This window comes from Lotus japonicus, chromosome 3 (assembly GCF_012489685.1).
Source record: "Lotus japonicus ecotype B-129 chromosome 3, LjGifu_v1.2".
NCBI classification, from domain to species: Eukaryota; Viridiplantae; Streptophyta; class Magnoliopsida; order Fabales; family Fabaceae; genus Lotus; species Lotus japonicus.
In genome coordinates, this window is record NC_080043.1 from 82000150 (window position 1) to 82014819 (window position 14670).

The following is a 14670-nucleotide window of genomic DNA, read 5'->3' on the forward strand; positions in this document are numbered from 1 at the left end:
TATTCGAACCTAGGACATGTGGGAAATATAGGATGCTACTAACCACTAAGCTAGAAGTAACTATTGAAATGAAACTGTAAACATAAATATTTAATTGAGTTAATGCGAGTATTTAATTGAGTTAAGATTAATAAACTTAAACTTAAGGTCGTGCGAAGCTTCATATTAATAAACTTAGACTCTTATTGCTCCGCCACTCTCCATATTAGGTCAAACTTAAAGCTTAAGTAAGACCGAAGCTTCATATTAGGCCTTTATCCTTCTTAAGCTCTGCCGAGACTCTTGTTGCTCCGCCGCTCTCCATATTAGGTCAAACTTAAAGCTTAAGTAAGACCGAAGCTTCATATTAGGCCTTTATCCTTCTTAAGCTCTGCCAAGACTCTTGTTGCTCCGCCGCTCTCCATATTAGGTCAAACTTAAAGTTTAAGTAAGACCGAAGCTTCATATTAGGCCTTTATCCTTCTTAAGCTCTGCCGAGACTCCTGTTGCTCCGCCGCTCTCCATATTAGGTCAAACTTAAAGCTTAAGTAAGACCGAAGCTTCATATTAGGCCTTTATCCTTCTTAAGCTCTGCCGAGACTCTTGTTGCTCCGCCGCTCTCCATATTAGGCCAAACTTAAAGCTTAAGTAAGACCGAAGCTTCATATTAGGCCTTTATCCTTCTTAAGCTCTGCCGAGATTCTTGTTGCTCCACTGCTCTCCATATTAGGTCAAAATTAAAGCTTAAGTAAGACCGAAGCTTCATATTAGGCCTTTATCCTTCTTAAGCTCTGCCGAGACTCTTGTTGCTCCGCCGCTCTCCATATTAGGTCAAACTTAAAGCTTAAGTAAGACCGAAGCTTCATATTAGGCCTTTATCCTTCTTAAGCTCTGCCGAGACTCTTGTTGCTCCGCCGCTCTCCATATTAGGCCAAACTTAAAGCTTAAGTAAGACCGAAGCTTCATATTAGGCCTTTATCCTTCTTAAGCTCTGCCGAGACTCTTGTTGCTCCGCCGCTCTCCATATTAGGTCAAACTTAAAGCTTAAGTAAGACCGAAGCTTCATATTAGGCCTTTATCCTTCTTAAGCTCTGCCGAGACTCTTGTTGCTCCGCCGCTCTCCATATTAGGCCAAACTTAAAGCTTAAGTAAGACCGAAGCTTCATATTAGGCCTTTATCCTTCTTAAGCTCTGCCGAGACTCTTGTTGCTCCGCCGCTCTCCATATTAGGTCAAACTTAAAGCTTAAGTAAGACCGAAGCTTCATATTAGGCCTTTATCCTTCTTAAGCTCTGCCGAGACTCTTGTTGCTCCGCCGCTCTCCATATTAGGTCAAACTTAAAGCTTAAGTAAGACCGAAGCTTCATATTAGGCCTTTATCCTTCTTAAGCTCTGCCGAGACTCTTGCTGCTCCGCCGTTCTCCATATTAGGTCAAAGTTAAAGCTTAAGTAAGACCGAAGCTTCATATTAGGCCTTTATCCTTCTTAAGCTCTGCCGAGACTCTTGTTGCTCCGCCGCTCTCCATATTAGGTAAAACTTAAAGCTTAAGTAAGACCGAAGCTTCATATTAGGCCTTTATCCTTCTTAAGCTCTGCCGAGACTCTTGTTGCTCCGCCGCTCTCCATATTAGGTCAAACTTAAAGCTTAAGTAAGACCGAAGCTTCATATTAGGCCTTTATCCTTCTTAAGCTCTGCCGAGACTCTTGTTGCTCCGCCGCTCTCCATATTAGGCCAAACTTAAAGCTTAAGTAAGACCGAAGCTTCATATTAGGCCTTTATCCTTCTTAAGCTCTGCCGAGACTCTTGTTGCTCCGCCGCTCTCCATATTAGGTCAAACTTAAAGCTTAAGTAAGACCGAAGCTTCATATTAGGCCTTTATCCTTCTTAAGCTCTGCCGAGACTCTTGTTGCTCCGCCGCTCTCCATATTAGGCCAAACTTAAAGCTTAAGTAAGACCGAAGCTTCATATTAGGCCTTTATCCTTCTTAAGCTCTGCCGAGACTCTTGTTGCTCCGCCGCTCTCCATATTAGGTCAAACTTAAAGCTTAAGTAAGACCGAAGCTTCATATTAGGCCTTTATCCTTCTTAAGCTCTGCCGAGACTCTTGTTGCTCCGCCGCTCTCCATATTAGGCCTTTATCCTTCTTAAGCTCTGCCGAGACTCTTGTTGCTCCGCCGCTCTCCATATTAGGTCAAACTTAAAGCTTAAGTAAGACCGAAGCTTCATATTAGGCCTTTATCCTTCTTAAGCTCTGCCGAGACTCTTGCTGCTCCGCCGTTCTCCATATTAGGTCAAAGTTAAAGCTTAAGTAAGACCGAAGCTTCATATTAGGCCTTTATCCTTCTTAAGCTCTGCCGAGACTCTTGTTGCTCCGCCGCTCTCCATATTAGGTAAAACTTAAAGCTTAAGTAAGACCGAAGCTTCATATTAGGCCTTTATCCTTCTTAAGCTCTGCCGAGACTCTTGTTGCTCCGCCGCTCTCCATATTAGGTCAAACTTAAAGCTTAAGTAAGACCGAAGCTTCATATTAGGCCTTTATCCTTCTTAAGCTCTGCCGAGACTCTTGTTGCTCCGCCGCTCTCCATATTAGGCCAAACTTAAAGCTTAAGTAAGACCGAAGCTTCATATTAGGCCTTTATCCTTCTTAAGCTCTGCCGAGACTCTTGTTGCTCCGCCGCTCTCCATATTAGGTCAAACTTAAAGCTTAAGTAAGACCGAAGCTTCATATTAGGCCTTTATCCTTCTTAAGCTCTGCCGAGACTCTTGTTGCTCCGCCGCTCTCCATATTAGGTCAAACTTAAAGCTTAAGTAAGACCGAAGCTTCATATTAGGCCTTTATCCTTCTTAAGCTCTGCCGAGACTCTTGTTGCTCCGCCGCTCTCCATATTAGGTCAAACTTAAAGCTTAAGTAAGACCGAAGCTTCATATTAGGCCTTTATCCTTCTTAAGCTCTGCCGAGACTCTTGTTGCTCCGCCGCTCTCAATATTAGGTCAAACTTAAAGCTTAAGTAAGACCGAAGCTTCATATTAGGCCTTTATCCTTCTTAAGCTCTGCCGAGACTCTTGTTGCTCCGCCGCTCTCCATATTAGGCCAAACTTAAAGCTTAAGTAAGACCGAAGCTTCATATTAGGCCTTTATCCTTCTTAAGCTCTGCCGAGACTCTTGTTGCTCCGCCGCTCTCCATATTAGGTCAAACTTAAAGCTTAAGTAAGACCGAAGCTTCATATTAGGCCTTTATCCTTCTTAAGCTCTGCCGAGACTCTTGTTGCTCCGCCGCTCTCCATATTAGGTCAAACTTAAAGCTTAAGTAAGACCGAAGCTTCATATTAGGCCTTTATCCTTCTTAAGCTCTGCCGAGACTCTTGTTGCTCCGCCGCTCTCCATATTAGGCCAAACTTAAAGCTTAAGTAAGACCGAAGCTTCATATTAGGCCTTTATCCTTCTTAAGCTCTGCCGAGACTCTTGTTGCTCCGCCGCTCTCCATATTAGGTCAAACTTAAAGCTTAAGTAAGAGCGAAGCTTCATATTAGGCCTTTATCCTTCTTAAGCTCTGCCGAGACTCTTGTTGCTCCGCCGCTCTCCATATTAGGTCAAACTTAAAGCTTAAGTAAGACCGAAGCTTCATATTAGGCCTTTATCCTTCTTAAGCTCTGCCGAGACTCTTGTTGCTCCGCCGCTCTCCATATTAGGTCAAACTTAAAGCTTAAGTAAGACCGAACCTTCATATTAGGCCTTTATCCTTCTTAAGCTCTGCCGAGACTCTTGTTGCTCCGCCGCTCTCCATATTAGGCCATTAAATATTATTTATATAGTATTTATTAATAAATAATGTTAATAAATAATTTTTATACCTATTTATAAATATTATTTCTAAAATAAGTTAAATATAAAAAATTAAAAAACATTTAACTTCCAAACCATGGTGCCATAAAGCTTCGAAAATGGAAGGTGAGGAGATGGTGAAGTTAAGCACTTTCTGTGGCTCCAAAATTGGAATATGGAGAGGCCGCATGCTTGATAGGGTTATGAGAGGGGGAGTAATGAGGAAAATTGATTGCAGCTTTGTTGTTTGATCTTCCAGCCTCAAAACTCGTGAAGGGGTTTAGGGTTTCAATCAATTCCCCCTAGTACTATAAAATTGCTTTAATTATGAATGGGATTCAGAGTCTAACAAGGAGTGGAAGATTTACGGTCCAAAATCATCTGATTGATGTCTACCATGAAAACGAAAGGAGCCCCAGTTGTTCGACGAAGCCACCGGAAGCGAAATCGTCGAGAAGTGGATTGCATCTCCGTCAATTCGCCGGACTTCGATTTCACCGTCCCAAATCAGAACGCTAACCCTTCTTTGGTACTCATATCTTCGAGGTAATCAGTGTTACTCATCTAAAACTCTGTTTCTGTTCTGTCGTGTTTATGTATTAGGTTTCGTAGGTTTTTGACATTCATATCTTATTTGCAGTAATCAAGATTCTGGGCCGCAGCTGAACATGAATCTTCCATATTATGGTGATCAACAAGAAGATGACAAGAAAAAAAAGGTATGTTTTGAAGTAAAATGAATTACTTTTCACTTAAATAGCTTAAATTGCTTCAGTTGAATTTTCCGTATCTTATTCCCTTGCTTACCATAGTAGTATGCCAAATTAAACTTCATATAATGGATTCAAATTAGGAAACCTTGAATCCCTGCTTAAATTACAGCTGTGAAACCTATAGCCAAGGTTTAAATTTTTTTTTTATATTTTACAATGCAGGGAGTGGTTAATGAAGAGAAATTTAATACGTTGGAGGCAAACATGGAAGCTATTATGGCTAGTATTGGGTGGTTGACACAGACAATGATAAAGTCCAAATGTGTCCATATTCTTCCCACAGAAGGAACACAGTTAGATCCATCTTCATCAGTTGAACCAATACCTGAAGCGATAGAGAAAATCATGCAAAAGTTTGTTGCACCAACGGTTGAACTCCCAACACCTATTGCTGACCTACCAACACCAAATACTGAAATCCAAACTGAAACCGTTGAGATCGCACCAACATCTACAGAAAATCACAGTTCACTTGTTAGGAAGCTTTTCAGCCCACCTATTACGTCACAGGACACAAATCCAGGAAACCAAATTACCAATGCTGACTTTCAATCCCCCAAAAACCTGAAAATAGTTACCCCTCATTATGTTCCACCGGTAAGTTTTAAAATTTTGACCCATTAATTAAGAACTTTACTTGTTAAATTGACTGTCATACATGTGTATCTTGTAGTTCCTGAACAAGATATTCAAGAATGAGAACACATTCCAACTATCTTATGCTGAGACGGCTGTGGCATCTTATATCTTTAAGAAGGCCAATAAAGATGACATGGCTTGCTAAAATGTCTGAGTTTTTATTTACGTAGTTAAATTATTTTTTGATACTCAGTAGAAGAGCTAATTTAATATGCATGTTATGTTCATGGCAGGAAAGAGGCCTTGGTGAAGCCTGAAATCCCTTTCTCGGATGGAACCCGTGGTGTGCTGCAGTGCCTGAAACCAAAAGGAGAGTTGGTGACGGATTTGCTTAACTTGCTAGCTTGCTTGTTGACCAAGAAGGAGAGGTCTTTTAATCAAAATCCACCCATATGGTTTTTCCCAACAAATGTTTCGGTAATATCATCTGCTCATTCTTAATGGCAAGTTCTGTTTAATAGAAATGAAATATAAAGTTCACTGAAGTTGTTCTTTTCCACTGTAGCAAGCTATTTTGTCATGGACTACAAACCCTAATTCTATGAAGATTTTAATTAAGGCAAATTTCATGGGGAAAGTAGACCTTCTTGAAAAGGTAACTCAATAATTGTGTAACATATCATTTCATTCAAAATGTAGCTTGTTTGAGCTTTATCTACATGGTTGCTTTCTGCCAGATATTTATTCCTGTTAACGACGACAATAAGCACTGGTACCTTATAGTCCTGGACTTTAAGAATGAGCAAGTAGTGTATCTCGACAGCTATCCGGAAGAAGGCAGGATGCTTGCCAGAATTAGGCGTACCAAACTACTGGTATAACCTTATAATGAATTTACTTTTTTGATTACATGATTTGTGTTATTAATTTTGTTACTAAGAGAAAACTTGTTGCTCGTAGTGTATTTATTTGGAAGAACTTCTGCAAGACCAGTCATTTTATCTCATCGATGATAACCCTAAGCCTATTGTGTCTGAATTCAAAATGGTTATCCCAGAAGGGCTTATGGTTCAAAAGAAAGATTCGTAAGTTACATATAACAATTTAATTCTTTTATACTTTTGAAACCATGTAACTTACTGATTGAAAATTGTTTTCTGTCATGCAGAAACGACTGTGGAGTTTTTGTTGCAACTTGGATGAACCAGATGGGGATAAATGGATACAAGATAGAGGTTGATAACTTCACAAGATTGAAACTTGCTGTGGACCTTGTTCTCCATTCACATAATTTGCTTCAAGGAGTTATGCTATCAAAATCATTGGTGTACTACAACAGGATACTTGCTGTTTTTACAAGTTTTTTCTTAAACATGTATAACATTATTATTTACAAAATATTTTTCAGTTCAATGACATTTTCTTATTTTAATTTGAAGGTGGATGAAAGACATGCGGTGATCAACTTGAAGATCTGATGCAATGATGTCATTCTTGAAGATGAGGCTGGTTATGAAGGAAACAAGTAGATCAATATGAAGATGTGATGTTTTTTTTATTGAGATTGGCTTGATGTTATTTGTGTTGTCAACTATATTAAGTATTGTGTCTGTTTGTGTTGTGACTCTATTATTGTTTTAGTTTCCTTTTGGACTTCTTTAGTTATGATTCTGTTGTCATGCTCGTGTTGGTGCAGCAGGTGGTTATTTTCTTGTTCTGGTTTTGGAACCTTTGAAGCTTTATTAATATTTTATGATCTTCCAAGTTTATTATGACAGGAAAGAAGCTAAATTTCTAATATACACTACTAAAAAAAGCTATTTAGCGACGGGCAAAATCCGTCGCTAAATAAGCAAAAATCCGTCGCTAAATGTTTAGCGACGGAATTAGCGACGGGCCTGAATCCGCCGTGCAAAAGGGCGTAGCTAAAAAATTAACGACGGAATATGATATCCGTCGCTATTAGCAACGGAAATATACCGTCGCAAACGTATTACTTTCCGTCGCTAATGTGTTTACATGACTAACGCATGTTTCCGTCGCTATTAGCGACGGATGGTTCCGTCGCTATTTACGACGGAATATATATGATGACGCTATTTGCGACGGACCGTTCCGTCGCTAACTTCCTGTAAAGTTCCCTCTCTAATTTATAAATGTTAGAGAGGGACAAAATACGTCGCTAATTAAAGAATCAGCAGGGCTGTGCAAAACTAACAGTAGCTAGACCAAAAACAGGCAGGGAACACAAAAATTGCAGCAACTTATAACATATAATTGCAGCCCACAAAATGTTAGATAAAGATGGCTAATTAAAGAACAAAGATATAGTAACTTACCGCAATCTTCTCTGCTACTGGGGAAAGCCATTTTGTGGGATCATTTTTTAGTTTGTGAGTGATTACAAATAATTCCCAATTATCAGGTTTCTTTTCACTCGATTTTTCCTGCACAAAAAATGTAAACTTGTAACTTATCGCACATATCCAAGAGACACTATTTGTCTCAAAAAAAAATTAAGGTAAGAGTTACTTACTAATCTCCTAAAGTGCTCAGATGAAGGAATGGATCCTCCTGTATGAAGGAATTGAACAGAACCTCTACCTTACTTTTTTTTAACAGCACCCAAATGAATCAAAATATGAGCAAATTAACACTTGATAAAGAGAGAATCTAAAACATAACAGTATGATAAAAAAAACTAAATAAAGAACAACTCGAAATTCTTATAACAGTGCTGAAACAAAAGTTAAAAACTGTGCACTAAAACAACAAAATCAATCTGATGTCCAAATACACATGTTTTTGTTCTAAAAAAGAACAAACTCAGCACTAGTTTAGCACAGTTTGAAACACGGGCACAATAATAATAGAAAAACAACAAATCCAATCTGATTCGGTCTCCTAAGTCTGAAACAAACCAAAGAAAATCTCAAAAAACACCATAAATCCCTAACAAGTTAACATCTGAGAAGTGTGTAAATTGACAACAAATACCTAACGCTTGTGGCACCAATGTCATCTGATGGTTCCAATGTCTCTAAATACATGTTTTCCTCTGCAACATAAACGTAACTCAATCAGTAGAAGGATGCAGGCCATTGTAGCAAGAACAGAAGGGAAAAAGAGTACCTCTATTCCAACTACGTTCATTTTGAATCAAAAAACTCCCCATTTGATCTAAAGAGCCTCCACATGTTCTTTCACATCTCCAGCATGCTACTAAAGAACTTAAACCCTGCATAAAATCAGTCCACCTTGTGTTCAATCAGATAAGGTTTTGTGAATGAAAAGTGATAAGTGTTAAAAAAAATGCATATAATGCCTGATTAATCTTAGAAGCTTGGAGCATTTATTTTAAGGTCTGCACACTAAGACAGTGATGCCAGCATTTTAATACATAAACTTTTGCTCATACCAGAAAAAGAAGAGCAAATATTCAGTCTGTTTTTGCATCTAAATTTATCTGATCACCAGAAAAATGGTCCAAGCTAAGGGCTAACTGAAGAGCAATTATTCAGTCTGTTTTTGCTCTAGTGTCATGAATGTCATTTGCAGTTTCAGTATGCAACCTTTTGCAAAGCTCATCATATTAGCACCTTTTTGTACTATTTTTCTTGACAAAAAAAATGCACCATGTAACCCAACCTCTTATTTGTTTGGTTAAATACCAAACTTTTGGGTTTCACAATCACCTTTACCCCTTTAGGTTCCATGACCTCCACTGAGTAGATGAAGTTAGGATTCTCCATATTTGTGAGTCTCCTGCTGAACATCTTTCTCCTAATCCCATCCTTAGAACGTAATTGAGAATGAGAGATAGCTAAGGCTGAAAATTAAAGACCATGTCCTTCTAATTAAGCACATAATCAAGACCAAAAATGAGTTTTGATAAGATCCAGCACACGAAATAGATCAAAATGACAACTATAAAATATTTTGAACCTTAATCTACAATGTTATAAAGTTATTCATCTGATGCAAACTATCAAAATTACAGTTGAAGCCTGTGCAAGACAATGGCAATGGAATCATCAAAGATGCATAAACTTGGAATCAATCAACAGCAAGGCTATGGCTTTTCAAATATACAAATCAAAAGACAGAGCAATAAAATTAAAAGAACACTGACCAATTGGTAAGGTGAGATCTTGAAAATCATAATTATTGCTCCCTTAGTCTATGAGAAGAATTGACCCCCACCCATCAACCTAACAAATGCACAAGTTAGTTTTCGTTTCTAAACACACGCCATCAACCTAACAAATTGAACTGTTTCTGCATTTAACAAGGACCACGATTCTTCCCAACCGCCAAACAGTACAACATGAGCAAAACCCAATCTAGAGGTCGAAACCCTAGTTTTCTAAAAATGCCCAGAAACACAGCCAACACTTCAGAGAATTTGAAACAAACAAACAAAAAACCATCAAGGGGCAAAATTTCCATACCTTCTTCTTCATCCTCGTCGTCATCGTCCATGTCACGACCCTCCAATTCTTCCCCATCAACGAGTTCCCTCTCATTCTCGTCGAGTTCAACCTCGTCTGCACGCATTGCAGAAGCCAAAAAAGAAAAAAACCGAATTAGGGTTTCAATAAGCTTCAAGATGCAATATGAAGTGAAATTAGGGTAATAGCAAAGAGGAATTGGGGGGATTTCTAGGGTTTACCTTCTTCTTCATATATCACGCCTTTGGCCATGATTGGAGACCGAGAGGAGAGAGAGATCGAGAAATCGAACTCAGAATCAGAGGGAGAGCGATGTGAATTGTGAAGGAAGAAGAAGAAGAAGAAGAAGTACCTGCTAAAGAGAGATAGAGTGTTAGGGTTTTTTTGAGAGAGTATGAGAGAATGGATTATTTGTGTTTGGACTTGAAAATTTTTAACCAACTAGTATTTGTATAGTTAAAAATGTATATATATTTAATCGTATAACATAAAATGTATACTAGTTCAAATGGCTAAGGCTTCTGTTCTGAAGACAAGTCCCGGGTTCGAATCAAGGAACACAATTGTTTATTTTTAAAAACAATATATTTAGCGACGAAATTTCCGTGAGCTTCCGTCGCTAACATATTACAAAATTCACCGAGGGAATTTGCGACGGGAGGACATCAGCGACGGTTAAAATCCGTCGCTAGATTGCAAGATAAAATATTTAAATAATATTAGCGAGGGAATTACCGACGGATTAACAGCGACGTTAATCATCCGTCGCTAAATCCGTCGCTATATTATAAAATAACGTTTTTAGTTCCAAGACCATGCATCTGTCGCTAATTTCGTCGCGGTTCGTCGCTAATAGCGAGGGATTTGTTTCCCTCGCTAAAATCCGTCGCTAAATCTCTTTTTTTTAGTAGTGATATTATGCTGCATTTTGTGCTTGAATTGTGCTTCTGTTGGATTGTATGTTGCTGCTGTACAAAAATGAGGTTGTTCAATGTTGGTACTTGATGTTGGTTCACTTATTTTGTTGATTGTGTCTTCATAAAGAATTGTAAAGTGTTATTGTTCACCATTGGGATGCTATCTTATTTTGTGAGGTGGTTTATATTGTTGCAGAATTACATAAATAAATAAAAAATGAGATGGTTATATTTGTATAAAATATATTATGAAATAGGCTATTAAATAGGCTATCAGGCCAGGCCAGGCTTTCAAAAAGGTCAGATCAGGCAAAAAAAAAAAGCCTATGATAGATAAGAGGTCAGGCTAAGGCCTTAAAATTTTGAAGTAGGCCTGGCCTATTTATGCAAAGCCTGACTTGGCCTGGCCTATTCCAACCCCTAATTGTAGCCACTAAGAGTGGCTTTAGGATAAAACCAAAAAATGTGCCACCAACACCATTGGCAACACATGAAAAAAAAAAAAAACTATGAATTGGTGAAAATTACATTACTCGAGTAAAAAAGTCCCGCTATTGCTGCCAGCCAAGATGGCAATCATGAAGTTTGTAGTGGTTAGAGCTCGCATTCTAGATTGTGATGATCAAGTATGTGGTTGGGTCAGTTTTTTGAAAGCCCCCTCTACATATAAAAAAGAATAGAAAGAAAGAAGATGAAGAAGAAAAGGGGTGGGTCGGGGTTAGATGAATGAGAGTGATGATGTGGAATTTTAATTGAGCTGTCAATTTTTAACTGGTGAGACAGGTTGAGGACAGAGAGTTGAGACAAAGGATTATTTGCATCCTAGTGGCACACCGTGTCAGAACCACGTCATTAATAAAGTCTACATCAGCAAGATTCATCGGCTGACTAGGCAAAATTGACGGAATGACGAAAATCACACCATCGCGTAACCAAAAAGTTTAAAATAGCTTGTTTTTAAAATTGCAGACCAAAATCACACAATCGTGCAACTAAGCATTTAAAAAATTAAAAAAATCAAGCATGGTGCTAAAGCTGTCATTAATTTGGGACTTGGAACTGAGAGATGGAAAAACAAAACACAAACACTTTATTAAATATTACGGGCAGTGATTACTGAAATTCAATGACTAAACAAACAATACACAACTAAGAACACAGTTTGGATTAAGCAGCAACAACAACAATCCATAATTAGCAAACCCAAAACTAGCCACGCCCTCCAAAAACAGCCTTAAGCTTCTTCACTTGAGCAAGATCAAGGAAGGTAGTCCTCGCCACCAAACCAGAATCCAAGTTGTTGCCAAACAAAGCAACATCAACCAGCTGCGCTACAGGATTCGTGCTACTGAAAGTGAGAACAGCAGAGGCTCTGTTCCCACCAGCATTCAGCTGAAAATGCAACAACCCTTGCGGGATAACAATGATATCACCCTTCATTAGCGTCTTCTGATAAACGGTGTTATCTGTTGATATAAACCCAACAGTGATGCGACCTTGCAGAATTATGACAAGCTCAGAGGCCCCTGGGTGAGAGTGAATGGGGACCACACCGCCGGCGTCTAAGTCTAGCCGCGCTGCGGAGAGTCCGAGCCCATTGATGCCTGGGAATTGGTCGACGAAGGCGGGGTTTAGTGCGGCGTTGAGAAAGTTGGAGGTGTTTCCAGCTTTGAAATTTGAGAAGACGAAGTCATTTACGGTTAGTGGCGGTTTCTTGCAGGCGTAGCCTGCAGGGCTCACTGAGCGGCTTAGATCTGCTACACAGAAGTCTGAGACCAAGGCGTGGGTATTGGATGATGAGAGGAAAGCTGCTAAGATGAGCAGAAGAATATTGATGCGAATCATCTTGTTGTTCAGTGAATGAATGTTGATTGGTGTGTGAAGAGAATGTGGGATTGGGTAGGTGTTTTATAAGGCATTGTTGATGTAGTGTTCTTGACAAAGATTGAGGCTGAAGATAAGGTGGAGCGTGCATGGTGCATGTACACATGCATGTGCTTCGATGGAACGTTAACTCGAGTCAATTTTTTGACTGGTGGGTCAACGTTTATTAAATGAGATGCGAGGAGAAGAACATGGCTCTGATCTGGCATTAAAACTTGGACACAAAGTGTGAGGCACGGTATAGTGATTCTACGTACATCTTCAAAGTGTGTCACCATGCGTCAATCTAGAGTGTATTAGTGAATTCAAAAGAGATGTTAGAAATTAAATCTCAGAAATGGAGTGGCCTGGCATGTTCACGTTAAGTGAACGGTGATAGAGACTAAGCTAATTAAAATCCTATCAGAAGTAAAGTAAGAGCTTTTAGAGCCTAAGCGCCATATTTGGTATTCAAGTGAATCTGACCCACCATTACATCAAGTTATTTAGATAACTAACCCTAAATATATGAATTTGGAGTTACGTGTAAAATAGTATATACAAATATAATCGGGTTAAAAAGGGATGGGCAGGGGTCATCTTAAATCGGGAAATAATACTTGAACCGCTAAAGAAGTCGTAAATATATATAGATAGTGCGCATGAGATTATCCACATAAAAAAGATGTCATCAATATGGAAGTTGTTTGTCAAGTAAAGAAGTTACTCGCTAAGAAGGGAAGTCACCCACCAGATATAAAAGAGTTGTTATTCAAGTTGAGTAATCGCTAAAAAGTTGTTGGATCACTCCTAATTAATCTAATTACTACATATATTGTCTAAATCACTCATAAAGGTGATACTCTCGTGTATTACTCTGTGAATCCCATTTAAAATAATTCATCCAAGAAATACGTTTGCTATACACTTGATTGATATATAAAAAAGCCTCAAACAACCAAGTAGGCATAATTAGTAAGAAACTTGATTTTGTTTTCGCAAAATTTGAAACGCTAGTTAAAACTGAACTCCAATTATAGTATTTTTTTGGACAATCAATTGTAGTACTTGATAGATCCGAAGCCCCCTAAAAATAGGCTCAAAAAGGGGGTAAACGCAGACATTGAGATCGGAACCAAAATTAATACAGGGAAAAAATACTAGCTCTACGGCTTCGAGTCGTTGACTTGACTGTAACTTTCTTTTTAATAAGCTTGACTTGACTGTAACCGGGTTCATGTCACTCCTTCTAAACAAAATAAATTATGAATTTAATGATTTTTTTATAAGTCAAATGAATTATATTGAAATAAAATGGTAATGCATTGTACAGTGTAAACATTCTTTTAGAAGTGCATATGTGCCGGGTCAAACCAATGAAACCATCAAACCCAATCCGATCCAATGGTAAAAATGCGGGTTGGATTGACAAACGAGTTATCAGATGGATTTTAATACAATCCAATGATCTTTGGATCGGATATCGGATTTCATAATAATTCATCCAACCCAACCCAAAATCCAATTATATAATAATAATGTATTATTTAATATATATATTTTTAATAATTTAATTTTTACCTAACCTACTAGTAGAGTATGTGATTTATGAAGACTTGGAGTCCTGCTACTAGAGTGATTTTTAAGAGTTTTGGAGACTAATTTATTTGTAATTACTTGTAATATTTAAAGACTTAGAATACTTGTTTAAGTACGTGTTGTTGTATAGATGTGTGTAGACGGGAGTTATGAATTTATGATGTAATTGCACTTAGAGACTTGAAGTACTTATATTTTTTTAATATTTTTCAATATTCCATATTTATTTTTATTTTAATATAGCGATCCAATCGATCAATCCATCCAAACCAACCCAAAGATTGTCGGATTGGGTTGGTTCGGGTTCGTAGGTGAAAATTTGATGAGTTGCTGAATAAGAAAATAACCTTTAAATTTAATTAAAATGAAAAGGAACATTAATGCTTATGAATACGTGACATTCAATTATTTGACGTCTGTGCAAAAATATTTTATACTGACAATGCACAACCATTAAACTCATAAATTCTTATAGTCGATCTTTTGAATATAACTGGTCATTTGGCGGAACTCATGCTTCATTTAAAAAAAAAAGTTTAAAAAATGAGCTCACCCAATCAAACATAACATGCATGTATGGTTCTATATTGAAGTCAATGTGTTAAAATTCTGCTTTTTCAATCTATGTTAAATTCTATATGATTAGTTTTAGATTCTCCATTCTACCTTAAAAATACATAAAATTAT

The 14670-nt window shown here is 38.0% G+C and overlaps 2 protein-coding genes across 2 annotated transcripts; one reads left to right on the forward strand and one right to left on the reverse strand.

Moving 5' to 3' along the window:
- The first annotated feature begins 3883 nt into the window (after positions 1-3883).
- On the forward strand, positions 3884-6953 carry LOC130742808 (ubiquitin-like-specific protease 1A). Its single transcript, XM_057594908.1, has 9 exons — positions 3884-4347; positions 4442-4520; positions 4737-5171; positions 5447-5630; positions 5719-5808; positions 5891-6028; positions 6114-6238; positions 6322-6480; positions 6593-6953. The coding sequence occupies exons 3-9, from the start codon at positions 5161-5163 to the stop codon at positions 6612-6614; spliced, it is 729 nt and encodes a 242-aa protein (XP_057450891.1). The 5' UTR covers positions 3884-4347; positions 4442-4520; positions 4737-5160; the 3' UTR covers positions 6615-6953.
- Positions 6954-11588: 4635 nt separating this feature from the next.
- On the reverse strand, positions 11589-12415 carry LOC130746462 (auxin-binding protein ABP19a-like). The gene has a single exon (XM_057599090.1). It carries the CDS (start codon positions 12364-12366, stop codon positions 11731-11733), a length of 636 nt encoding a protein of 211 aa, XP_057455073.1. The 5' UTR covers positions 12367-12415; the 3' UTR covers positions 11589-11730.
- Positions 12416-14670: the final 2255 nt, after the last annotated feature.

What these genes read in the sequence shown, in the direction of transcription:
- LOC130742808 (XM_057594908.1), top strand. An exon ending in TTTTCCCAACAAATGTTTCG is followed by an intron (nt 5,631 to 5,718) that starts GTAATATCATCT and finishes TTTCCACTGTAG; the next exon opens with CAAGCTATTTTGTCATGGAC. An exon ending in ATGCTATCAAAATCATTGGT is followed by an intron (nt 6,481 to 6,592) that starts GTACTACAACAG and finishes TTTAATTTGAAG; the next exon opens with GTGGATGAAAGACATGCGGT.
- LOC130746462 (XM_057599090.1), bottom strand. Translation starts at nt 12,366, where the DNA reads ATGATTCGCATCAATATTCTTCTGCTCATCTTAGCAGCTTTCCTCTCA.